Below are 23,271 nucleotides of genomic sequence, written 5' to 3'. Positions count from 1 at the left end.
TCGGTGCCTCCTCACGCCCTGCACCCACGGGGGATGATAAAACGCGGCTCCCGCACAGCTCTTTATTGCAGGGACTCGGCCGGTGGTGCCGCTTAAATCTGGCTTCGCGGTGCTCACGTGAAGGAGGTATCGTGAGGCGGCCGCCATTCCCTGCGTTAGCCCCAGGGGAAGGCGGCCCCGCGCGCCTCAGCTTCCGCGGGAGCGCCCGGCCGCTGTGGCCCCTTTAAGACGCGGGGGCGCGCGTCACGTGCTTCTCGCTGGCTGCTGGGCGGCGGTGTAGTCCCTTGACCGGGGTGGCGACGTCGGCCGGCGGGGCTAACGGCGCCGGGCGGGACTACAGCTCCCAGGCGGCCTCGCGGCGGCGGCTGACGTCAACGGCCGCACCCGGCGGGATCCCGCGGGGCACGCCGGGAGTCGTAGTCCTCCGTCCCGCTAGCAGCGCGTTGGCGGGGAGCGAGAGAACTACGCTTCCCGGCGCGCCCCGCGGGGCGGGTTCCCGTCAGCGCGAGGGGGAGCCCCCCGACGTAAGGGGGGGATCACTTTCCCCTTGTGTCCGCCATATTGGACGGTAACTCTGCTCAGCGGCGCTGGGGCCGAGGGAGTCCCCGTTGCCGTGACAGTCGGTGCGCTCCGCTCCTCGGCGTGCTCCGTGCCCCGGCCCCGCCCGCCCCCTCCGCACCCGGGCTCTCGCCGCTGCCCCACGCTCCTTCCCCTCCTCCTTCTCCTCCCCCCCGCTCCCTCCTCCCCGCCCGGGTGTCAGGCGCGATGAGTCCGGCCGACGCCAAGCGCGGAGCCAAGCGCCGGAAGAACAAGCGGGGCGGCGGCCTCGGCAGCAGCGGCGGACCGGGACCCAGCGGCGGCGGCGGCGGCGCCGGAGCTCTGGGCAAGGCCGGGGCCGTGGCGGGAGCGGTCCCTCTGCGGGCTGCGAGCCAGGCGGCGGCCGGCGCGCCGAGCGCGGTGGGCGGCCTGCTGACAGCACCGGCGGCCGGCAGCGGAGCCCTGGGCGGCGGCGGCCAGGCGGCGGGACACGGCGAGGTGAGGCGGGACGCGGCCGCACATCCCCGGGGGCTGGGGGTGGGGGTGAGAAGAGCGCCATCCGCCCTCTCCTCGCCGCCCTTCGCCGGCCCGGGGGTGGGGGGCAGCTGGGGAGGGGCCCCCGGGGCTGTGGGGATGGGAGAGGCCCCGGCTCCTCGGCCTTTGTGGGGGAAGGGCGGCGCGGCGCCCTGCTGAGAGCCCCCGGCTGCGGGGTCCGCGCTTCAGGCCCCACCTTCGCGGAGCAGCTGGAGGGACGGGCCTCGGGGAGTGGGAATCGCGGAGGAGAGGGCTGGGAGCGCGGAGCGGAGCTGTGTTGGCACTGGGCAGCTTGGTTGGGCGTACGGCTACCTGGGAGGTTGGGCTGGGGCCTCAAAATCGGGTAGATCTGGTCCGTTATTCCAGAAGATGGTGACTCTTAGTAGGAGCTGAGCGTGGGGTGTAACTGGTTCTTTTTTTTTTCCCCCAAGAAATGGCTCGAGGATTAAACCTTTAGAAGGTGTCAGATGGCTCAAGTGATGAAGGAGTAAATAAGTTTATGTGCCTTTCTCTTATAAAGGTTGCCTCAGGTTTTTGTGTTGTTCACACAAAGGTCGTGTTGAGGTATTATATTGACAAAAGGATTTCCTGCTGACAGCATCTTCAGCCGGCCATGTGTGTCATGCATGCTCCGCTTCCTCTCTTGCCCTCGTGAACTTGTACACATGAGGGGGAAATAGAAGAAATGGCTTTTGTGCCATGGGGTGGTTGAAATGCCATTTGTGTAACGAATGGTCTATTTTTTTTTAACTTTCTATTTAATTTTTTACCTGTCTATTTTGCTAGGCCAATAAGCAATTGGGTAATTGTAGGTGAACTTTTTTCTTTTTAAAGCTTGCCTTTTTGTGCCATCATCTTTCAGTTACCTGAGGCTCACAGTGGTTCAGAGGAACCATCTGTGTGTTCTAATCTGATGCTTGCTTCAAGTGTTACTTCTGTTTGGGACAGTACCACTTATATGACTTATTCAGAAGAACATTGTGCGTAATGGTGAAGAGATGTGGAAGTTATTTGTAACTTTGTATATTGTCGCTGAGCTCTATTTTGGTGCAACCTCTTGCCAGGAGATGCATCTTTTTGTTTGATGTCTTAGAATGCAAGTTCTTCCTGGCACAGGTTCCTAGGTATCACTGGAATAAACGTGATAACGCCAAAGGAAGCAAACAATTGAATGATGCACAGAACAGCACAAGTGCGATTCAAATAGCAAAGGCTCCACAATCCCTGATATTTTGATCTCTTTGTGTCTTGTGGTTAGATGCAGGCCAGGACTTTGGTTGTCAAGTGATTGTACTCTATCAGATCTTTTGCTGAGATTTGCCTTAAAAGGCAGCAGCACTTCTAGGTTTTCTACTTTGTGGTTCTTCTTCATTTTGGACCAGGTAGTTCTTAGTAAGATCTCTTAGCCTTCAGGGGTCTTTGATTGAAGAAATTAAGTTGTACTTCCCAAATTAAATGCAGTATTTTGGCACTACGTTTCTGGAAAGTACTATTATCTATCACTTACACTAATGCATTATTTGTACTCTTCCTAGCGTGTGCAATATTATTTTGAAAACATTTGTGACTTTATCTAGTTTCTAAGAATTGTTTTGCTTATACTCTCGGATGTGCATATGATTTCATCAAATGTTTCTGTGTTTTACTTGTTAGCGTGGTAGGAGTGATCCTGAAGACTGGTGGACAGATGGGGAATTAAGAAATTTGTCAAATAAACCATTTAGTTAAGCTAGAATAAACCTGTGGCAAGGATCTTATTTGATCAAACAGTAAACATTAGAATTGGCTCATAATGGGGATAGGTAAATCCCAGCGCTCAGTTTCCAAAGGGTAAATGCCTGTGCGTAGAGATGCACCTTTAAATTTGGCATTGCTTCCTCCATACTTGTTACAGTGGCTTTTGATGTTTCCAATACCTCTCCAGTGATGCTGAAGCACAGAGTTCCAATACTTAACAGTTAAATGGTGATTTTGCTTCAGACATGAAATCTTAAAGCACCATTAACTTGTTACTTACTTGAAAATGTGATATCCTTAATGGTTAATAATTTGCTAATTAAGGGTACACAGTAAAAACAAGAGCGTGTTCTGTGAATGAAGGACTAGCATATGTTACTTCTGGATGGAGTTGAGAAAGAAAACTGTGTATTTTAGATGACTGATCACTTCTAAATTAGGTGCAATGTTTGTTTTGGCTGGCTGGAAAGTAAGCAACACACTAATAGCTGTAAAGTAGTAACCAGACTTGCTTTACTTGCATCTTACACAGCACGTTGTAAAGTTCCTGTTAGTGGGCAAGAAAACCAACAGCCAGTTCTCTGCTGGTCTTTTCTATTTGGAAATATAAGAAATAAGTATGTATATAACATTGAAAAAGAAAAAAAGGAAGGGGATGTTGGTATTTTTTGTAGAGTTTTCTAGTTCTGTGCTTTCTGTTCCATCTTGCATCGCTTCCCTGAGGTTAGGGCATCCATTCTGGTTATAGTAGGCACACTCTTCTATTGAAGTTGCATTAAATGCTTCTCTCAAAAGTTATCTAAAATACGCAATGAAATGGGAGGTTTAAGAGATGATTCTGTATGTGTTCTATGTTCTTCTCAATCCATAATTGTTTGGAATTAAGTATATATTAGGTATCTTTCATAAAACTGCTTTATTTCTGATTGAAACTGAAAGTGTTTGTTCCAGAATTGACATTCTAGCTGAGGCTATTGTAGCTAAGTAGTATATTTTAATTGAGCCTCTTATACATCGTCTTTGGAATATTATTTTTAAGACTGGAGACCAAATCATGTATTAGAGTGCATGCTAAGTGTTGTTCTGGGCTTCAGGTGGGTGACACCTAACAGAACCTTCCCGGAGGCTACCCTGCCCCGTGCACATGCTTTATTGGGTCAGAATTCACCCTTCACAGCACCAGCCTATGTTCTAGAATGATAGCAAAATGAAAGATGCTATGGCAATGTTTTGGTGCAAGGGAATATCTTGGTACTGGGAACTTGTAGCCATGTCTAATGGAACTGGAATTGGAACCCAAGTTATTTGTTCTGGTGTGGTGCTACAGCAACACTTCCCTAAGAGCTATGTTTCTTGTACAGAACTAATCACAGCAGCGTTTGGAAGAGTCTAGTATCCTACCAGTAATGGTCATTCGTAATCAGAAAATAAAATATTTTGAAGTTTCACGTGTATATCTAAAGAAACAGGCTATACTGTCTGCTTTAAATCATTTTAAACTCAATCGTATGTTGCATTAGGCCTTCTTAGTTTCTTCATTTTCATTTTTGGATGTTGGTTGGATTATTGATGCAGTAAGGAGCGTTGCATTATCTGAACCAACAAGTGCCCAACCACGAGTACCACCACTGTAGGAAGCTGGGCTGTACTTGATGTATTGGAGCACTTGGGGGTGAAGGGCTGGTATGTGTGGCTGTCCAGCTGCAGTGGGGTCTGCTTCAGCCCTGGCTGTCTTGTATTCAGCTGCATAATTCAGAAGCCATTTTACCATTTTCTTTCTTCCTTTTCTCAAGGTATTGTTTATATCTGTCAAGTGTAGTGATTATTAGATCTTGTATTTGAGAGCTGTCATAATGTCTGTAAAATATTTTGCAGGACTTCTCTTGTCTTAGAAGATATTGTTTCTTAAGTAGATATTCTATTCATAGCAAACTGTACCTTGCCACTCTGTACAGCAGGTTTGCTCATCAGCTTTGTAGTTCAGTGCTCCAGTTGATTGCATTTTACAGGTATCTGTGCTTGATTTGTTGTTTGAGGTTTTCCCTTTTCTCTCTTTCCCCCTCAGTGATTCAAACATTCAAAAGAAAAAGTATATGAAAGTGAGCTTTGTCATGAGCTCAGCTATCGATTTAATAGCTGGCATTTGTACTTCTCTGTGGCCCCAAAAAAGGCAAATGTATTTTTATCAATTTTTATTAAGGTTCAGGTAAATTAGATAATAATAATAATTAGTGTTGTAACTTCAGGTTGAGGAAGTAGATATTTTTATAAACTCAAAATACTTATTTTATGACAAAGAATCTTTGGACACTCCAGGAGCACATTTATTCCTCTAAATGTGGTTCAGTCTTCTTTTTTTTTTAAATTGAGGTGCAATCTCTGCCTTGAAAAGCTTATGCTCTGCTTGCTCCTTAATAAAAGGAGATGCAAGAGAGCAGATGAAACTATTAGGATTGGTTTTAGTTGGTATGGTTGAGTGAACTTGCTAATTTAGAAGGGGAATCTGTTGTGTTTAGAAGTTTGAAGTGTTCTAGTTAGATTCGTTTAAAGCAAGCTTAATGGTTGCATAACGTTCACATTAATAGCCTTTCTTAGCGTCTTCTCATGATCAGTTAAGGCATATTTCTGCTAATAGATGCGAGGCCACAGGCATACCCATTAGCTGTTCGTTCAGATCGTGTAATGCCGCTCCTGGGAAGCGTGTGCCTGCGTGTACTCATGACCTTGACGTATTTCCAATCCCCGATGGCACCATTTCTCCCCCACCTCCTGCACCTGCTGTATCATGGTCAATTGATAACGAGAGTAATTGGTTGTGAGTTGTGAAATGAAACGTGGGGAAAGTGTGTCCAAAAAAATTGCATCTGGGCAGTCGTGCCTCGTCTGTACTAGTGAGGTGTCCTACTATGGCTTTGTTATGATGGCAATGGATTTGTTTTTTCTTGCTGCATTGGTTACAAAGTGGTTGAGAGATTAAAGAGATATTTTTGACTATTTTAAAAAAAAGTAACTCCATTCCCCTCTCGTCTTTTGCTTCCTGACTGTAAGTGAAGCCTTCTTGGTTTAGGTTAGTTAAATTAACGTGAAAAGTTCCTCTTGAAATGGGTGCATATTGGTAACAATATTCAGGGTTCAGTCCAGTCTTGCCTTTTTTTACTGATCTAAAATAGTACTGAAGCTTCATTTTATGTATTTAATCTCATATTTTCTTTGTTACTTCATTTATCCTTTCGTGGTGGATTCCCACCATGAGGGGAGTCCTCAGGTCCCTTCTTATTTCAGTTTATGTATGGAAGGGATGATTCTTCTTCCCTGGCATTGTTGGGAGTATATGAAATTTCAGTTTGGTGGCACTGGGTACCTAAATGGGTCATGGTTATTCCCTGATGTATTTTCAGCAAATGTGGTCCTTAAAAAATAGAGATTTGCTGCAGTTTTGTTGTTAAGAAGTCATTAGGAGAAATAACTGAAAATCATCTTGATTTCTTAGGATATACAGAGCTTCTTTTGTGTGATAGCTGGGGCTCTGGAATTTATGTGGATCCTGGTAATCAAAGAAGATGTACTATTTGTTGGGCTTCTTCAGTGTTGGGAAGAAGAGGCCATTTGTCATCTTCTGAGTTATGATAACAGTTCCTACGCTTTTCTTTCTTGTGGTAATTTTTTACTGTAATAGTGACCAAGGTAGCTTTGAACTGCCCTGTTTTGAGGAAGAGCATTCTATATGTAAACTTTCTAGGATAGTTAAAATAAGGAAATATTTGAGTTAAATGCTGCAGTCCAGTTCCCTCTCTCTGTTAATAACTTCATCTGCAAGTTTTTTGTGCTGCAAATGAGGAGTTCAGCTGGGAGATGACATTTGTAATGCTGCCCTTAATGTTATTATGGGAACCGCCAAAATTGAGGCTTGTCAGGGAATGCAATAAAATAAATACACCATTATTTTCTTGACATGAGAGTTATTTAATTTTATATTGTTGAGATTCAAGGCAGCCTGTGACATTATTGACCTTCACCTCATAGCTGTGTGAGCAAATAAACCAGAGATAGTATGAAAGCTATGTCTGAGCAGCATAGTAATTCTCCTGAAGTACATTTTCTTAGGGCAAATAATTTGGTGTAGAATATACAGCTGATCTAGTGGTGCAGAGCTTAATCTGAGCACCACCTTAGAAAGTGAATTTCGGGTGAACAGATCACTGGGGTTGCCTGTGAGCTGTTCGAGACTGTTGAACTGAAGCTGTTTGTGTTTGGTAATAGTACTGGAGAGAGACTTCCTCGCAGTGTGAGCTTTAGCTGTGTTCTTATATAATCAACTTCTATTGTACAAACTACGCAGCTTAGGGAAAATGTAGTTCTCTCCATGCCAATAATAATAGGGGACACTTGAGTACCCGAGAGGGAGGCACTTCTGAATCATGCTGTGGAAGAACCATCTCTCTCCACTCTTTGTTATAGAAAGTCCTGGGGGAATTTGGTACAAGCTGGGTGTAGAGGGTTGGATAGTGAGACAATCTCTGTAGGAAATGGTATTTATCCTTTGCCTCTTCAGTTATGGCTTCCTCGTTGAAAATAAAATAGAAGTGGAGCTCAGAAGGGTTGAGATAACTCAATTTCCACTGTGACTGTTTCTTAAAACTGAAGGAAAAAAAAAAACCCAAAACAACTTTGCTCACTTCTAGTAAGTAAGAAAGGGCTGACAATTTCACATTTCTTGGAAGAAATGCTCCGAGTACCTCTATGAAACATACTATGTATATTCTTTTCTAAAACCTAGAGAAAGAAAATAGAGAAGGCTGTGGATGCTTCGATAGATCTACAGTGTTATTACATTGGCACATCATGAGGTAGATCCTCTCACACGATGCCTCCTGGCAGTAGTCATCCTTGAACACATCCATTTGTTGAGCTGCTTTGTAGTAGCTTTGTCAAGTGTGTGCTTCTTAAGGAGCTTCAGAAACACGAGAGCCCAGTCATTCAGGTAAATAATTAAATCTTTACAGGGTTACAGAAATCTTAATTCTGGAATCCAGAGCTTTGACCTTCATTTTGGTCTAGATCAGGTTCATCAGCAGTGGCATCTGGGCTTCAGGACTGTGGCTGGGGAGGTGGATTGCTGCTACTGCAGGAGGGCTGGGAGCCTGCCCTGCCAGGGGAGCAAGCACCGGTTGCTGCGAGTGCGCGTGGATGGCAGCAGCTTTTAGAAGAAAGCGGCTGGATATTTTTTAACTGATTTGGCAGCAGTTCAGTGGTCTGTGAGCTGTGAACAGATGGAGGATGTGATCAGCTGTTGGGGCAGTGTTTGCTGCCCTAAATAGCACTTGCTTGTCTTCTCCAGGGAAAAGGTACCAGGCTGGGTAGGTGTGTCCAGTTGGCAGCCCAGGGGACTTTGCTGTTCTAGATCTAAATCTTGAGATACCCATCTTTATTCTTCTATGCTAATTATGCCTGTGCTATCAAAAGTGTTGGTTAAATGATGCCTTGCAGTAGAATGTCAGCTATGTCAGCCTTCACTCATAAGTCAGTTGTTGCTCATTTTGGAAATTAGAGCTTCTTCTCTATTTAAAAATTAGTTCCTTGAATACCCCCAGGGTCGGTGCCTCCACCGCTGGGCAGCCCATTCCAGTGCCTGACTACTCTTTCAGAAAAGTGTTTCTTAACATCCAGTCTAAATCTCCCTGGTGCAACTTGAAGCCATTCCCTCTACTCCTGTCCTTAGCTACAAGAGAGAAGAGGCTGACCCCCAGCTCACTACAACCTCCCTTCAGAAAGCAGTAAGGTTTCCCCTGAGCCTCCTCTTGTCCAAACTGAACAATCGTGGTTCCCTCAGCCATTTCTCATAAGACTGTGCTCCAGACCCCTCATCAGCTTTGTTGACCTTCTCTGGATATGCTCCAGGGCTTTGATGTCTTTCTTGCAGTGAGGAGTCCAAAACTGAAAACAGTAGTCAAGGTGCAGCCTCACCAGTGCCGATTACAGAGGGACAGTTATTTCCCTGCTCCTTCTTGCAGCACTATTTCTGATACAAGCCAGGATGCCATTGGCCTTTTTGGCCACCTGGGCACACTGCTGGCTCATGTTCGGCCAAGTATTGAGCAGTACCCCCAGGTCTGTTTCTTCTGCACAGCCTTCCAGCCACTCTGCCCCAAGCCTGTAGCATTGTCTGGTGTTGTTGTGCCCAAAATGCAGGACCAGGCATTTGACTTTGTTGAACCTCGTCCTATTGGCTTCAACCCAGCTATCCAGTCTGTCCAGATCCCTGTATAGGGCTTCTGGGTTGGAGAGTGGAGTATCCTGAGAATAACTGGTCTTTTAAAGACAGACATAAAGAAGGCATAGCAAACCTCAGCCTTTTCCTTTATCGACAGTGGTCATGTTTCCAGTTGCATCCAGTAAAGAATGGAGATTCTCCTTGGTCCTCCTATTGCTGCTGATAAATTTGTAGAAGAGTTTCTTGTTCCCTTTTACCCCAGCATCCAGGTTGAGTTCAAGATGGGCTTTTGCCTTTCTAATTTTCTGTCTGCACATATTAGCAATTTCTTTGTACTCTTTCTGAGTTGCCTGTTCCTTCTTCCATAGGAGGTAGATTCTTTTTTTTCTCTCGGAGCCTAAGGAAAAGCTCCCTGTTCATCCATGCTTGTCTTCTTCCCCACCAGCTCATTTTGCGGCTCAGAGGGACAGCCTGCTCCTGTGCTTTAAAACTTCCTTCTTGAAGAGCAACTAGCTGTCCTGGACCCCTTTACTCTCCAAGACTGAATCCCAGGGGCCTTCCCCTACCAGTCTTCTGTACAGTTCAAAGTCCGCCCTCTGGAAGTCTCAGGTAGCAGTTTTGCTGTACCCCCTCCTGGTTCCACCAAGAATTGAGAATGCTACCATTTCATGGTCACTATCCAAGACAGCCCCTGACCTCCACATCTCCCACCAGACCTTCTCTGTGAACAGCAAGTCCAGTGGGGCAGCTTTTCTGATAGGCTCTCTCATCAGCTGCAGAAAGAAGTTATCTTCCATACACTCACTCTAGAAACCTCCTAGACTGAAGTCTACACTAGGGCTTTTAGCACTTAGACTTCTGTGGACAGCAGTGAAATAATTGAGATGTGTTTTTGTTTACTTCTCTTTTTTCTCTACCCCTGAAGGTGTGCTCACTCACCTTCCTTAGGAAATCCACTGGCGTAGTAGAGGTAACCATTGAAATTATTCCCCAGGCAGAGTATTGGAGATGGAAGGATAGAGCAGTAGGCGTGTTCCTCTACGGAAGCCTTAGGAGACTGGCAATGGTGGGAGTCCCATTTAGTTTATAATAGTCAGCTTTTGGGGAGAAAAACAGATAGGCATGTTGTGTTAGGACAGTCCATCTCATGAGGTAGCTTTCTTCTAAAATTGGTCATCTAAGGTAAGAAATGATCTGGCTTTACTCATCTGTCCCTCAGGTGGACTTGCCACAGGTGTGCAGTAGTGTGGCTGTCTAGCTGGTGTGTACTGCCATTACCGCCACTCACAACTGTTTAGGAGTTGTGAACCTGGGTGCGTACAAAGAGACCAAGTTCTGAACAAGACCCAGAAACAGCATCTTGATGTAATTCTGATCTCGGGTTGGTGTTGGGTTTTGTCACCATACTACTTATCCCAGTCTGTCAGAAGAAACGGGTGGCATTTTCAGATCTGGTACATTAAAGGAAATATGAGTCTGTTTTGTGGTTAGTGAATGAGGAAGGAAAGAATAAGACTAAAATGGTATTTCTTTTCCTCCCATGTGCCATGGGAGAAGGGTTCATTTGGATGAGGAGAAAGAACTGTAAAAGAGCAAATATTATTGATGTTACATGAAAAGAAGCTTAGCCTTTTGAGATACATGAATGAGCCGAGGAAGGAAGGACTCTCAAACGTCAGCTAAGCATGACTTTATGTAACCTGCTACTATTGAACGTGACTAATGAGGTTTTTTTTTAATGTATTGCTAATGACAGACACTCAAAACCTACAAAGGACATGGCCAAAACTGAAATATATTGGCATTGTAAACTGACTGAAAGAAGGCAGTCCATTGAATCCCAGCTATGGGAGACATCTTAATGCAAGCCATGAGTCTTTAAAATATGCTTTTCTTTTTAAGTTAAAACATAATCTTATTTGTAGCACTGGAATTTGTTGGAAAGTGCATGAAAAATAATGTAGGTGTAATGTTCTGCAAAGCGCTGTGAGGCTTCACCTTGGCTCCTGTTCTGCATGAAGCTTTGTGCAGTCAGGCTGTGGCAGTGGCAGCTCCTCGCAAACAAAAGAAGCGGCGTTGGGCAGAGGTGCCAGACTTGAATGCGCTCTGCCACCCGCTTCTCCTCTTTGATGCTTCTTTCAAAGAGAAGTAGTGCAAACAGCTGCGTGTTGGTGCCGCTGGAGTCGGTGTGCTAACTCTGGTCATTGCAAACTTTTTGCTTTCTTCTGTATTTTGGGACTGAAGTAGTTTTGCTTTTCAACAAAGATTTTTCTTCCTGAGTACAGAAATAGTAGCAGTAGCTCTCAGACCAGAGCTCTTTCAAGGCTATGAAGGTGGTCTTCTGCTGAGTTGTACACAAATGCTCAGCTATTTCTTAACATTATGTGGTAGCTGTTTATTTTCCTTTAAAAAAAAAATCTTGTTTTATTTTTCTCCCTGTGGCCTGGATGCAGCAAGCTAATAGTAACGGTGTGAATTTAGCAGTACTTGGAATTAACAGTTGCTGTAGCAAGCTTTGGATCAATGAGATTTAGTTAAGGAACCTCTTTCTAATTCTATAACCTTATCACAGTAGCACCCATTAGTTGGCGGCTTCAGACTTAATGTGGGGAGCTTTCCACCCAGGAGAAGGTGAGACTCTGCATTTGGATAATACTGATGTTGGTGTGAGCCCAGAGACTTTCACGGGCTGATATGTGAGAGTGCATGCTCATACGTGTGCGCACCGGTGTCCTCTCTCTTTTAAACGTGGTGTTCTTGAACGCGGGTTAATGATATTGCTCTCAAGATGTAGGTGTGAACTAAATTTTGTGTGCATGTAAATATTTTTGGATTAGGAGAACCTGTACGTATGTGAATGTTAAGTCGTCCTAAGTAAATGCTTGAAGATGTTTTGTTTTAATGCTGAGTTGCATAGTGAAGCCAATCATTTGGGAGCACAAGTTTGCCTGGAAAAGCAGATCTGAGCTGCTGTACAATTTTGCCAGCGTTTAGTGTTTAATTGGTGTGGAGTTAATGACCAAAAGATTTCTTAATTGCAGTAATGCTTCCAGGCTGCTTATCTTCAATAAGCTGCTACCACAACAGATGGCAGGTTAGTGGTTTAGCTGAGATTGACTGGAAGTTTTTCACCACTTTATTGGCCATAACTTATGTATGTGACTATAGAAAGTACATAGCTGAAAACGGAATTTTCATTGGAAAAGGTATCAGGTGAATTTTTGTTTTTATTTTGTCACTTAGCTAAAGATAAAACCGTGAAGTTCCTTCTGACTGTACAGAAGCGTTCTGTTTGTGTGATCATCTGTATTTCATCTTTGCTTCTTTTTCCTGGCTATTCCCATGATTTGTCTTCACTGACTGTGATTCTGTGCTCTTTGTCACGGACTCTGAGGAGTTGCACCAGTGTGTGCTGTGATTTGAGGCAGCTCGGAGCAGTGGGCTGGGGCAGATGGGTTTCAGTTGGCACTGTGCTGGCTGAGAGGCTAAAACACAGGAGGAGGAGTGGACAAACTAAAACTTCCACCACTTACCGATACACATTACTTAAAACAAACAAACAAAACCCCATTCACTTCCATTTTCAATGTGAAAAGGCAATGATATTTTTTTCTGTCCTGGAAGCAGACTACCATACTTGTACTCTTTACTTCCCTGGCTTGAATTTTGAAACCTTATGTAGGAGAGGCAGGAACTTTGTACTGAGGAACGTAGAATTGTAATGAAGTTAAATATTAATTACTATCTAATGTTTTAGGAAGGGCTGTCACTGGCTTTCAGAGTTAAGGGGGCAATCATGACCTTAATGATGCATATCTCGAATACTATGTCTGTTGCATATCTTTAAACTTGGCTGACATACGTTTTACAGTGAAAATGAAGAGGAATAATATTCTGTAGGTGTTTAAAGTTATTCTGAGCCTATATTTTCATTTATTTCCACTTTAGAGTATCACTTACAACTGTTCCATATCCGTGCTTTGCCTTTTGAACTTGGAGCTGGCTGAATAGCCCGCCTTGCCTCTAGTCTGCAATAACTCCTTACTCTGAAAACGCTTTGCTACATGCCTACCAAAATACTTGCCTTCACTGTCACTGTGTAATAAAGATATTGTTGCTGAATAGTTGGGAGGAGCGTTCATGGGTGTGGGTCTTGGAGGCTTTCTTGTTAAGGAGCCCTGTAGAATCTTGTTCTTGCGAGGTATTTGTGTATTGCAACAGAATTCCCCTCAAATTCCTTTCTCATAATCCAAGCTTGTTAGACTCTCAGTAGCTCTCGGTGGGAGCTCTGGCTGCTGGATAGTCCTTTGGTTCCTTCTGCACTTCTAAAACTATCTTCCTGTTTCATACCAGAGCTGAATGTAATGTTCCAGAACTTACCTGTGTTGTAAAATCTTAATTTCAAGTTTCGTTCCCTTTTACCTCATTCATTTCTCCCTCTCCTGGCCAACAGAGACAGCATTGGTTACATTTCTGCCAGCTGTTTGCGTATCTGCTCTCATAGTGACCTTATTGATGGAGGCACTACACTCTCACCAAGCAGCTCATTTTTGTCCTGAAATACTTTGCTGTTAGTTTTCTACTGTACGATCTGACTCTCCCTTGCTGCAGTTCAAGTACTTCATTGTTCGTTCTGTTTGAGAACTGACTGTTCCTCCCTGCAGTAAGCTGGGTGTCCCTGCCTCCTTCAGCCCGCCCTGACAGCTAATATTGCATGGATGTCATACTTGTTCTCTTGTAGTGTTTCTCTGTGCTGTTCATGTCTGCCTTGAAGAACTGCTCAGAATGAGTTGCAGTTCTCCATCTGAGACCTTCTGGAGCAGTATTAGGTGGAAGGATTATGTCATGTGTCGCATAAGCTTTATGTCCCGTTGTAGCATTAGCCTTTTTCCAAGTCTGACCTTGCTGACTCCCATGCATACTATTGCCTGCATCTGTTTGGAAATTCAAAGCAGTTCTATCTGATTCTTGATTTTTGTCTATTAAACAGTTTTCTCAGCAAGGCTATCAAAAACTTGATTAATCAAGTAAATAATGACTTTTTTGTTTTATTTTGTAAGTCTGTCATGGAAAAAAAAAAATGTACTGATTTGATGGCACTTGATTTTGACAAACCAAGAGTGGTGCTCCTCTTCTCAGTATCATCAAAGTGTTTAAGAAAAGTAGGTTCAGTGTACTTACTTGACCTTTCTGGGAGCTGAAGCAAGGCAGAATTGTTCCCTCGATGTATGTCCTTCATCTTCTTTTATTATTATTATTATCATTGTTTATTCCTTTTAAAGGAAGGTTTCACCTTAATCTAAACTTCTGGTATCTTGGGCATCCCCTTAAGTTTTTGAAGATGGTGTTATTGATTTCAAGATGGCACAAATGGTTTCCTGAGCAACTCAGTTGAATGCTATCAGATAGAGCCAACTTGAGCAGGAAAAAAATGAAACAGAAAACCACATGATATGGCTGTTCCCAACAGTAGTCTGACTCTGAGTGGGTATTTTTCCTCATTTGTTGGTGCTGGTTGTGCGAATCATATGCTTGTAGCTTTTCTCTGTAGTGAGAACCTGTTCTTTCTAAATTTGTTTTTTCCTCTTCAGTAACGGACTGATTCTTTCTCATTATTACTAATGCAGTGGCATACCAGTCTCAAACTGAGAAGTATTTCATTTTGTGCCTTTAGCCTTTTTGATTTGTCCCCTCCATTCTCTTGCTCTTGTTACGCATGTTATTCATTTTCTGTATGCTTTTTCTGAGTCATTATTCTCTTGCTCTGTTTTCTGTTCTCTCGCTGTGCTTGGTTGTCTTCACTTTGTTTGTGTCTTTTGCGCCATTTGGGAATTAGCTCTTCCCTGCCTTAGACTTATCTTCTCCGAGTTCTTATTTAATGATGTTAAATCTGTCTCAGTTTGTCTCTTGCTGTTCTTTTTTCCTTTCCTTCTTCAATAACCATTGACTTTATTGTTGCTTTTAATGAAACTGTCTCTGTGTTTACTGTCAACCACTTCTTTCTTGCTGTCTGCAGCTAAAGGGAGACTCTCTGGTTACTGTATATGTTCTGAAACTAGAAGTCAGCAAGTTCTTCAACTCCTGGTGGAGTTTTCTGTGTTCTGTTTCCAGCAGGTGCTTAAGTTGTTACTTTGTTGTGAGAAGAGATGTAGGTGTGGATGTAGTCTACCTTGATTTCAGCAAGGCGTTTGACACTGTATCCTTAGTCCACAGTATCCTTAAAAGAAAGCTGAGGAAATGTGGAAAAGATGAGTGGACAGCGAGGTGGGCTGAAAACTGGCTGACAGGCAGAGCTCAGAGTTGTGATCGGTGACACAGACTCAAGTTGGAGGCCTGTACTCAGCGGTGTTACTCAGGGATTGGTGCTGGGTCTGGTCCTGTTCAACATCTTCATGAGGGGATAGAGTCCACCCTCAACAAGTTCGATGATGATACAAAGCTGGGAGGAATGGCTGACACATTGGAAGGCTGTGCTGCCGTTCAGCGAGATCTGGACAGGCTGGAGAGTTGGGCAGAAAGGAACCAGATAAAGTCTAAGAAGAGCAAGTGTAGAGTCTTGCACCTAGGGAGGAATAACCGCATGTTCTGGTATGGGCTGGGGGATGAGTTGCAGGAGAGGAGCTCTGAGAAGAGGGACCTGGGTGCCCCGGTGGATGACAGGTTGGCCATGAGCCAGCTGTGTGCCCTGCTGGCCAAGACGGTCGGTGGGATCCTGGGGTGCATTGAAAAGAGTGTGGCCAGCAGGTCAAGGGAGGTGATCCTCCCCCTCCATTCTGCGCTGGTGAGGCCTCACCTGGAGCATTCCATCCATTTCTGGGCTCCCCAGTACAGAAAAGACAGGGATCTCAAGGAAAGAGTCCAGCAGAGGGCTACAAAGATGATAAAGGGCATGGAGCACCTCTTTTATATGAGGAAAGGCTGAGCAACCTGGGTCTGTTCAGCCTTGAGAAAAGAAGACTCAGATGTGGATCAGATCCCCTCTATAAATATCTAAGGAGCGGGAGGCAAAGGGATGAGGCCGAACTCTTCTCAGCAGTGTGTGGCAATAGGATGAGGGGAAATGGCCACAAACTGAAGCATAGGAAGTTCTGCACGAATGTGCGTGGGAGCTTCTTCACAGTGCAGTGACGGAGCACTGGCACAGCTGCACAGAGAGGTGGTGGAGTCTCCTTCTCTGATGTTCAAGACCCTCCTGGATGCCTACCTGTGCAACCTGGGCTAGGGAGCTGCTTTGGCAGGGGGTTGGACTCTGTGATCTCTAGAGGTCCCTTCCAACCCCTACAATTCTCTGTGACAATGGTACATGGGCTGCTTCAGCCCGGTTCTGTGATGATTGGGATGGGTGACCCACGCCCTGGGGAGAAGGAAGGGGAAAGGGAAAAGACGATAGGGGAGATGGGCCTAAAAACAAAATGATGATCCGAGGAGGAAAGCTAATTTACCTAAATAAGGTATCAGAATGCAAATTAACACAGTATAATTGGGATTGAAGCTAATAAATCAAATAAAATGAGAGGAGAGGGTGTCTGAAACACTAAACGCTGAAGGCGAGACGGCAGCGAGCACCCGCTGCTGGGTGATCTGAAAGGGAAGAGACTGTGTCTCATGACACGCAAACAGTTCTTATCTTTCTCTCTGAGTGGAAAACAGATTAAATGCAAAGCAACACAAAGTCCTCTGGAGTACGTAGTTCTTCTCTATTCAGACAGATGTACCTGGAGCTGTTGATGATCCATGGAGCTGGAACATTAATTCATTAACTCTCACTGCCCTACATGATGTTATGATGTGAAATACCAATACCAAATATCATAAAAACATGACACATGATTCTGTGAAGAGATCCTGTGCTTTTCCTTGCTCTGCCTCATGCTCAGAAGAAGTATCATCCACTTATTCACTGTTTCTGGCGGTGTGTAGTAAGGTTGCAGCTTGGTAGTGCTCATGTGCTTTGTGGTATTTATATCCGTTAGCTATACGGCATAACATCACCTGGCTTTTGGAATTAGTTTATTTAGTATTTTTTTCTTCTGTGAACTGATTGTGTCCCCATTTTGTTATTCTTCAAACTGGGAATAGACTTTGAGGCAGTAAATCATAGTCCTGATCATGTTTCTGTCTCATTTTCTCATCATATGCTAGAGTGCACATCGTTAACATGGTGCATTGGTTGCTTGTTTCACATCAACTTGATGTGGAAAATTACATTCTCTAGCTTCTTGGTCTTTTGTTGGGTTTCCAATGCTTATTTTGAAACATTTGTGTTTGCTTGTTTAATGAAGTAAATTCTTTGCACACAATCACCGAATCATAGTGGTTGGTAGGGACCTCTAGAGATCATAGAGACCAGCTCCCTGCACCAGGTTGCACAGGTAGGTGTCCAGGCAGGTCTTGAACTCCTTGGAGAAGTTTCCACACGCATTTGTGCAGAACTTCCTGTGCATCAGTTTGTGACCATTTCACTTCATCCTATCACCATACTTAGGTTAGCAAGCAGGATAGGCTTTTTTAATGTCTTAATTCCTTGAAATCTTCCTCGTTATTGCTCTTCAGCCTGCGGAGCCTCATCATGGGATTAGATAAAGCAGTTTCTTTCTGGTACCATTTCCAAGCACATGGGATTGGTGTTGTCTGCATGATTAATTAGTTCATCTCTGAGTTGTGGTGTGAAGGGCTGGTTGGGAACTTTTCAGCCTCTGCTTTCTTCAGGGATGTGTTACTGCTTCTTTCCTGTTCTCAGTCTGTGTTAGCAGTGTAACCAGTACCTGCATGTAAGATCAACCAGGAGCAGTAGCTGATGTGATGAAGGAACACTGAACAGACACCTTGAAGAAAGTATATGTCTGTCTGTAGGTTAGACTTGATATACATAATTTCTGTTTCCCTTAGTAGCTGCTGCAGTGAGTTACTTGGGGCTGAAGGAGGGCAGAGAACAATTACAAGAGTGGAAGGTGGAGCACACCAGATGTTATGGTTCAGTAGTGTATTTCATTTGGCTGTGAGAAAATTAATAAACTGTATGATGTATGAATATACAGTGGACAGCTGGAGCTGGACAGTTTTGGGATAATGAGGTGTTAAGACAGATAGTGTGATATGGATGCTAGCTCAACTTGCAGTTCATTAGCTCCATGTTCCAAGTAGGGCCTCTAACTGATTTTTTCAGTTCCCATGTTAACACTTACTTGCTGTGTCTTCTGTAATTCTGATGATTGTTCTTTAAGTCTGGCTATTACACTAGGGCTCTGCACCTTACTGATGCTCATCTTGCAGGATTGAAGGCACCTGGAACCAGAGAGCTTTCTCTGCCTTAGTTGTCTGTTCCTGTCCAAATACAGCATGTGCGATTTACCTGACAGCTTCATTCCTCAGTTGTGGGGGGAAAAGGAACCTAACTGGTTTCACATATTGTTTTTAGTTGGACCTACCACAGTAGGAAAATTTAGTTTTAGTTGGAAAAAGCTATTTCTCATGCATGGCTTTTCCTTCATGTCTCAGGAGACCTTGCTGTCAAGAGTGAGCATGGTTAACCCTTTACCAGTGTTCCTGATTAATCAGTTAAGGCCTGTTCTAGAGCATCTGCAGATTTCTCTGAAGATATCTGGTCAAGTAATTAATTCCTAAATGTTTGTCTTAGGTATCTTAAACCTGCCTTTGAACAAGCACAGCTTATTTTTCGGAGGGAAAGGCTGACACATTCTTAGGGCTTTTTGTTTTGCTTCAGTCCTCTTAGTTTTATGTATTCTTGTTTGGGATTGAAGTATGAACAGCAGATTAAACTCTGACAGCTGTGTGTTAGGAAAGAAAAAGACATATGCATGGTTGGTTCTTGCCAGCTCTAGTTGAGTGAATTCTGCATCTTTTAACTGCTCAGAACACTTCTGGCTGTTATACTGGGGAGGGAACACGTGTTTGAATGATCTTAACTATTAGGTTAATTATTAGCTTTTGGTATTTCTTTAGCATATGCTGCTGCATATTTACTGTAAAACTGTGGGGCATTGGTTTAGGAGAGGGAAGGCAGAACCTGATAGAAGGTAGATTGGTTGTGTTGGACTGTGTCATATTTGGCTACAAAGAAGGTGAGGGTTATGTGTGGAGTGTGTGCATCTAGTGAATTTTGGACGTGAGCAATTAAAACAAGATCTCTCTTTTTACCTGGAAAAGCCTGGGTTTTGGGGACTGCGCAGCTAGGCAGTACAGATGCAAATCTCCTTCACTCAAGTCTGAGCTTCTCCGCTATTAAGTTCTGTTACTCTGTATTTCTTCTGCCATTTCACTTGTCAACTGGGGAACTACATTTAAGGTTTGCAGGAAACAGTTAGAATACAACTAATTAATATATTTTAATAAGTAAAAGACGTGATTCTTCTCCTCCTGTTGTAGCTTAGTATTAAATTTGATTTTATTTCATACCTTATATTTCCAATTGTCAATACATTTACGAAACTCAAGTTAGTGAGCATTTTTGAGGGCTTCAAGCAGCACTGGTACTTAACAGTGTCTAAAAAATACAGCACAATGCATCTTAGAATCATGTTTCCTTATAGCAGTCTTTGGGATGAGCTCAAACCATTAAGGCAAATCCTTTTGTCCATTCAATTCCAAGTCCTGGTAAAGAATTCATATCTCAGAGAAAGTGTTTGGTTGCAAATACTGCAGGAGATGCTTGTGAACCCCCGAGCTCTTCTGAGTTATTTGGTGTTCCTTTAAGATGAGAAATATTTTGATTTTGGAGGAAGCTAGTGACTGAAAAATTGGAAGTGTGAAGTATAAAGATGATGATAATAACTTAAGATGAAAGAAAGAGTTATCAGTACAAATCATAAAGTATGGGTGCAGTCATAATGCTTAAAAACAAAAGTAGAAACAAAACTATTTCTGATATTTGTTTTCCAGTTTCCACACAGTATCCCAGATGGATGCAATACAAAATTTGGAGATGATATTAATGATATTAATTGCTGCTGGCTTTAGTTGAATGAATGTTCTTATTCAGCTAAGTAATCGATGGCACACAGGCATACTGTAGTTTTTTGGCTGCACAGCTTAAGAGCTGAGAGCCTCATACTGCCATTTGCTGGGTTTTGTTGAAAAATGCCTTTTCTTGTTGTTGCTGTTAGGGAAAGAACTAAGATAAAATCATAGACTGGATGAGCAAAGCTTATGTCCTTATGTGCTGGTTTGTGGCTTTCTGGTTTGTATGGCATTTCTACTTAAAAACATAGGGTTTTGATTCTTCCTGTCACTGCAAAGGAGCAGTGAACATGAAGGCATGTCATTATTTTGTTGAAGTAAACTGTAATATTTCCATGTTAAATCCATTTTCCACTTGTTCTCTTTCATTCAACGTAAGCATAGATTTTATGACCAAGATTAATGTTCTGTTTTTGTTCTGAAAGTGAGTTTTTCTGTTGTTGATGATGCTGTGAGAAAATGGCTCATGGGCTGAGGCTGTCCATTTGAACAGTGATGCTGTTTAAAAAGGAAACTTGACAGTTGGATAAAACTACTGTTGTCCCCCAGGGGCAATATCTTTCATCTGTTCCAATACAGTATGAATTTCACTATGGTAGATGATGTGTATTTCACTAGTATGTGTTTATGGTTTTAAACGTGGTGTCAGTTATCATTCTGAGACTTTAAGCTCTCTTGTGAGCTGAGGTGGATGGCTTTGGGCTCAAAGGAAGGGAAGACAAGATCAGACCTGCAAGTAAGAGGTGTTTCTCATGGCATCCAGGACCTCTTGCTTTCTCCTGCAGCAATCCTTCCCCACTGAAAGGCAATTAACCATTAACCACAGGAGGCGTCACGCAGCACTGCTCACCGTGCCATTAATAGCTGTTGCTTGGAAGCCTTCATCCTCCTCCGGGAAGGACGTGTGCTGGGCTGCAGAGACAGGAAAGCTTTGTCTTCTCTATGGCTTTTATCTTTTTGTCCTGGAAAGCTGTTGGTTATTAATTACTGTTGCAGCTGTAAATGGGTATGCGCCTGGTGGGTTTAGGGAACTGTGGTAATACTGTGAACTTGTGTTTCTGTTGCCTTGGAAGAAAACGTGAAACTTTATTCAGTGAAGTTTCTAAAGGGTAAAGTGTCTTGGATTAAAATAAATAAAAAAATCTCTCAAGTATATAGGATGAAGAAGCAGTTTTGATGCAAGTGTGGCCATGTATCATGTTACCCCAGATATATAGACGTTTGTGGTTGCAGTGCTGATGGCACCTAGGTACAAAAGCAGTGATTATTTTGTCATAAAAACCCCACCGAGTAGGTTGGGCCTTGACTCTACTTGTAATAGTATCCGATGGAGGAATAGGATGGTTATTTTGTATCTGGCACTGAATTCTTCCTGAGCGCCTGCTCTTCTGACTGCTTGGTAGGAGGGATCCTGAGGAAGGTGCTCCTGGCTTTCAAGGGCCAGGAGCTTTCTAGCTTTGCTGCTCCTCTGAAAGAATAAACTCTTCATCAGATGAAGTATCTGAATGCATAATGAAGAAAAAGAGGTGATAGAATAAAAATTGCTGAGTATTTGTAGCCTAGATGAATTCTGGTTCATATCACTTGCTTCCCGCAGTCTTGAAATAGGGTTTATGCTAGATGGTGTCTTTTGAGGAAACCTCCAAGCAGGAATTAATTCAGGAATTAATGCAGGAAGATTCTTGGCCTTTGTTAGACAAATTTTGCATGGCGCGGGCAGTACTTAAAAATATTTAAGTATGACTTATGTAGGCTTGCTTGTATTGGTGGAATTGAACTTAGAATTGTCTACAGATTTAGGAAGCACTTCAAGTAGGATCTGGACACTTGGTTCTACAACGCAACTGCATATTTAGTTTTTATGGTTTTTATTTTTTCCCTTAGGATTATATTTGGTAGTTATTAGTTGTCACATCAGACTTGAGAAAAGGGGAAAGTTATTGCTGTGCTTGTCATGAGAATAAATATACCCATCTGTAAGTTTCAGAGAGTTAACAGTTGAAGGTCTGCATCATTCAAATTAATTTACAAGGAAGGCATTTCTCCTTGTTTACTAAATGTAAATAAATGTATAACTCCTCTTCAGTATAATGTTTCTATAATTTCCAGCTTAAATGTCAAATGATTTCTGGTCATGGCCTTATGAAAGTCTGATCTATGTTCCATCACCTTTACAGTTCTTTTATGAATGCCACTTACTCTCTTAGAAATAGTAGCTTTTTTTCTGTGTGCAAACATTTTCCTGTTGTTGGGACTATAACTCATGAACTCTGTATTTCCTAGCAAGTGCTCATTTCCTGAAGGATGTAATTCAGATTGATTCAGCTAAAAGAGAAATTGAGAGTACAGGAGGAAGAACTAAAATATAGACATTACTCCTTTGCAGCTCATTACAGGATAAGGGTATCAGCATTCTTTTGGAAGTACAGCTTCAAAGTTGCCTGTTGTAGGTACTGTTTAAGGGGGAGGGGGGGAAGAAACTGCCAAACCTTCCCTAGAATGCTTGCAGTATTTTTGCAGTGTAGCCCATGTTGTTTAAAATGACTGTTCCTGAGCGTATCGTTTTGTCAAGGTTTGATGGATTTGTGTTCCTGTGTTTGAGGCTGCTAAGAGTTCAGTCTGTTCTGATTACTGTATTAGAGTAGAAATGTTATATCTTGACTCTGACAACCTGAAGGGGAAAAAAAAATGCATCTGGTTAATAAACAATTCTGTGTACATTCACAGGAAGTGTTTTTCAGAGGTCCTGCATTCTTAAAGAACTTAAAGTTGGAAGGTTTATTTTGGTTTTTTTTAAGCTACTCTGCTTTGTTCAGTGCTGTATTTCCTTCCTGCTGTATTTCTGAGATTGGTTGTGTGTGTGTATGTAAGTCATCTCAAAAGCAAAACAAAACTTTGATTATATATACTTTTTTTACAGTTATTTATTTTTTAAACCTACATATTTGATCTGTCAGTTGCTAACAGTGCATGGCTAGCAGTTTTCTGAACAGTGGAAAAACAAATGCCTTGTGGTTGAGTAGAGGTTGACTTGCTGCTCCCCTCCAGCCCAAGTTGGCCAGGTAACTAGGGGTTGAGTTTTAGCAGGAGGTAGGAGAGGCTTGTCATTTTCTTTTTGGGTAACCCTCCAATAGTGAGACAGGGACAACCTCCCACCGAACTCCACCCTCTGCATTAACCCTGTTGCTAAACCAGAAGGTATTGGTCTCTCTGGACAAATCCAGAGTATGCCTAATAATTATATTTCCATTTTTTAATAATTTCTCTCTCTAGGC

General features: G+C 43.1%; 1 protein-coding gene across 1 annotated transcript in view; it reads left to right on the top strand.

Moving 5' to 3' along the window:
• The first annotated feature begins 555 nt into the window (after positions 1 to 555).
• FAM193A (family with sequence similarity 193 member A) overlaps positions 556 to 23,271 on the top strand; it is a 73,297-nt gene continuing 50,581 nt past the window's right edge. The window contains exon 1 of the mRNA XM_065735847.1: positions 556 to 1,035. Within this exon, the coding sequence (XP_065591919.1) occupies positions 766 to 1,035 (270 nt within the window). The 5' untranslated portion in view covers positions 556 to 765. The remainder of the gene's footprint in view (positions 1,036 to 23,271) is intronic.

This window comes from Cyrtonyx montezumae, unplaced genomic scaffold, assembly GCF_038088225.1.
Source record: "Cyrtonyx montezumae isolate F1298 unplaced genomic scaffold, pur_monq_1.0 scaffold_2, whole genome shotgun sequence".
NCBI lineage: Eukaryota > Metazoa > Chordata > Aves > Galliformes > Odontophoridae > Cyrtonyx > Cyrtonyx montezumae.
Note: the sequence above shows the minus strand (reverse complement) of the source record. Positions and strands in the feature narration are given on the sequence as shown.